Raw genomic sequence first — 3,697 nt, 5'->3', positions numbered from 1 at the left:
GTTTATATATTGCGTTAGGGTGAACTCCACCGTCATCTTTGTTTCCACATAATAACTTCTGCATTGCAATGTTTTTGACAACGTACTCCACCACAGTTTCCACTGCTTTAGGGTTCTTAATATACATAACGAATTTTCTTAAATTAAGGCTATTTCTATTTACAATGATAGTCGTAAACTTTGTAAATGCGAATGCTTATACCCTATATTTTAAAGCATAGTTCTCAAAACGCTCCATTATCAGTAATTATTGATTAATTATTTTTCCTCTCATTAGAATTTGCTGATAATTACTAATTCATACCAAAAGAAATTCGCCATAGCAAATAGTCAACTTAAATTAGACAAATAATACACAACTGGCGCGCATTCCAATCGAACAAAATACCAACATCATAGTAATACACATAAGGTGCTATAGAGACGAAATTATTTCATAAAATAATGAAATTTAGTATATTTCTGCTATTTTCAGGATTAGTTTTAGTAAGTGTGCCATTCTGTTAAATTTTGTTTCTTTAATCATTTTTAAAGCTTAAAATTCCTCGAGCTTGTTCAAGAAGAAATGTCTCGTGAGCCTTGGCATCTCGCGAGATCCTCAAATCCTGAAATATTCGTAAAGCTCGCGAGCTTCTTCGCAACGAATTAAATCATTGCGGTTTTCGGGAACACAGGCTGCCGGATTACTGTAGCGTTTTCCAAGCGGAAATATTAGCCGCAACCAAAGCAGTAGAAACCCTGGAAGAGAATAGCTTAAGCTGCAACCGTGTTAACTTTTACATTGACAGTCAAGCAGCAATCAAGGCAATAATATCCCGTAGCACAGCATCTAAATGCGTGTTAGAGTGTAAGCAGTCTCTGGAGAGAATCGGGACAGGGAGAAGCATGCATCTATATTGGGTCTCAGGACATACGGGAATAGATGGGAATAAAAAAGGCGCATCCCTTGAAGCTTGTTCCGTAGACGTCCCAATTAGGTTGGGCAAGATTAAGCGAAGGCGAGAGGTGCACATGATCGACCAACCGGGAAAGGCGTGGGTTCAAACGCGGGGCTGTAAAGTGTCGAAAATTATGTGTAGGTCTTACAACCTTAGACTAACACAGTTGCTTCTATCATTAAAAAGAGAGGACTGTAGACTCATGACGGGTATTCTGACTGGACACTGCCTTCTGGCGTCACATGCCTTTAAATTAGGCTTGGTCGGTGATAGCAGATGTAGGAAGTGCGGGTTGGAGGAGGAAACGATCGAGCACGTTCTGTGCTCGCGCCCTGCACTTGCCAGGCTAAGAATCCAGCTATTATTAGTGATACAGCTGTCAGATCTAGAAGCAGCAAGTGGCTTAAGTCCTAGGAAGCTTCTAGTATTTGCCAAGAGGACAGAGTTATTTTATAACATAGGTCCTGGGTTTTGATAGGGTTTTTCAGTTTGGTCGTTAAAACAAACTTGTGGCAACACTGCGGACTCAATCAGTCTATGTGAGGTCCTCATGGACCGGCCAGTTCAACCTAACCTAACCTCGGGAACACAATAAAAAAGTTAAAGACATCGAGATGCATAGAATACTGCCAATGAAGCGACTAAATTGAATGTCAAGAAGCTCGCGCGCTTTACGAATATTTCGAGATTCGAGAAGCTCACGAGAGGCCGAATTCTTGATTTCTCGATGAATAATTAGAGTATTATGAACAAAATTATGTAAATATGTGTTAAGTGAAGTAGCATTAGAAAAGCAGTATAATGAACAAAAAAAAAGGTCAAGTTAAAAAAAGAGTGCATAGATACTGAGAATACAGCGACTAAATTGAATATCGAGAAGCTCGCAAAGTTAACGACTATTTCGTGATACGAGAACCTCGTGAGAAACCAAATTGTTGATTAATTCATGCTTGTGTTCGAATAGGAATCTTAAGTTCTAATAACTTTCTAACCGATTTCTAACTTTTGTTTCAAGTCTCCCGTTAGCGCCATAGTTAAAACAAATATCGATGAGAGTCGTATAATTGCTGAATGTCTCAAAAGCTATGGTGGCTTAACCGAAGAGAATGCTCAACGCTTGGTGCGCTTCAAAGAGTGGTCCGAGGATTATGAGGAGATACCATGCTTCTCGAAATGCTATCTTAAAAATATGTTTGACATATACGATGATGCTGTGGGTTTCAAAGAGGAACAAGTAACTCGACAATTTGGACAAGTACTCTACAATGCTTGCAGACATCGTATGGCACCACTGCCAAATAAATGTGTAGAAGCTTATCACGGATTTAATTGTCTTGTTAATGTGAGCGGTAAACATGGACTATCCTTCAATAAAACTATTATTAATATTATTTTCATATCTACTCAAATTTATTTAGCTTGAAGATGATCCATTTGTTCTAATTGAAAGTATGGCGAATGTTAGCACTCAAGCTAAAATGGTGATGAGAGATTGTCTGCATCTTTTCGATCAGTATCAGTGGGAACGCATGAAGGAATATAAGAAAAAACCAGTACGTGAACCCATACCTTGTTTTACCAAATGTTTCATTCATCGTTTAAAAGTTTACCATCAACAAAAGCTTCAATGGAATATTCCAGCTCTGAGAACACATCTGGGTGTGCCAAAAGCTGAAGCGAATATACAACATTGTTTCGCGCTGAGACGCAATGGTGATATATGTGCGTGGATGTATCAAGAATTTACATGTTTTGGATTGGCTAGTACCTGAGTGAACACCGTGATGGTTACTTTGTGTATTGAAAGAGATGAGCACGTGCTACTTTTAGATTAAATTATAAAACTACAAAAAAGTAAAAGTAAATGTTTAGGTTGTGTTCTAATCAAATTTGTGTTTTACATTTATAGATACTCATCTATGTACGTATGTATGTTAAATATATAAATAGTTTTAATTTAGTTATTCTAGCTGAGCTTTTTTATTTAATAAAGCATGCGATGAATGAGTCAAAGTCGAATAAAGTATTACAATTAAAATATATATAATTATTTAAATCTCGTCGGCTAATCACTATATATAAGCATACACATATACATATCTGTGGTCACAAGTCATAATCGCCTAAGTCGAAATAGGATGATTCGCAAGATTTATTTTTGGTAGCATTTTATAACTAATAGATGAACACTATAGATTAAATAATTTGACTATTTATTACGAATAATGTTTGTGTATGTTTGACTTTTAAAATAGAGATTTGAAGCGTTTTATACAACCTTGTTGATGGCGTCATTTTAGAATTTGGCTATTATGACTTGTGACCGCAGATATATGAACTTATATTTGTAGATGATTTTATGGCATTCAGCAGAAAAGCCACCTAGATTAATAAAGCGATCATCGAAAAAATATCACAGCCTTCAGTAAAAGTTGGGACTTTTTTGAGTAGTCCCTTTGCTTCATTTCAACTATTTCTAAGTACAGACATGCTATTTTGTGCTCTCGCTCCCGAACTTAAAAACATGTTCTAGGCGGTAGAGTAAAGAAAGACTTAATTTTACTTCCCTGCAGCAAATTCGATGTTTTTTTTAATAATTTTGAGTACTTCCGAACATGCAATGGTATAATTGTAGAAAGCGTTCATTAATAACGCACCCTCCTCTTAAGTGTAATATAAAGATAATTTGCATGTTTATTGGACCATGCATAGTCATTTTAGGTGCATCCAACATTTATGAACAACAAGGCATACTAATC

General features: G+C 36.4%; 1 protein-coding gene across 1 annotated transcript; it reads left to right on the top strand.

Moving 5' to 3' along the window:
* The first annotated feature begins 340 nt into the window (after window positions 1-340).
* Obp83cd (Odorant-binding protein 83cd) lies at window positions 341-3,287 on the top strand. The gene is made up of 3 exons (XM_067771423.1): window positions 341-486; window positions 1,954-2,280; window positions 2,357-3,287. Exons 1-3 carry the CDS (start codon window positions 445-447, stop codon window positions 2,708-2,710), a joined length of 723 nt encoding a protein of 240 aa, XP_067627524.1. The 5' UTR covers window positions 341-444; the 3' UTR covers window positions 2,711-3,287.
* The last annotated feature ends 410 nt before the right edge of the window (window positions 3,288-3,697 follow it).

This window comes from Eurosta solidaginis, chromosome 1 (assembly GCF_040869045.1).
Source record: "Eurosta solidaginis isolate ZX-2024a chromosome 1, ASM4086904v1, whole genome shotgun sequence".
In the NCBI taxonomy this organism is placed as follows: Eukaryota; Metazoa; Arthropoda; class Insecta; order Diptera; family Tephritidae; genus Eurosta; species Eurosta solidaginis.
The sequence above is the reverse complement of the archived record's forward strand: the minus strand, read 5'-3'. Positions and strand labels throughout refer to the sequence as shown.

Bases quoted from the DNA above. Each gene is read 5' to 3' on its own strand.
- Obp83cd (XM_067771423.1), top strand. From the start codon at position 445: ATGAAATTTAGTATATTTCTGCTATTTTCAGGATTAGTTTTA. The intron at 487-1,953 runs GTAAGTGTGCCA...TTTTGTTTCAAG, and splicing joins TATTTTCAGGATTAGTTTTA to TCTCCCGTTAGCGCCATAGT. The intron at 2,281-2,356 runs GTGAGCGGTAAA...AAATTTATTTAG, and splicing joins GATTTAATTGTCTTGTTAAT to CTTGAAGATGATCCATTTGT.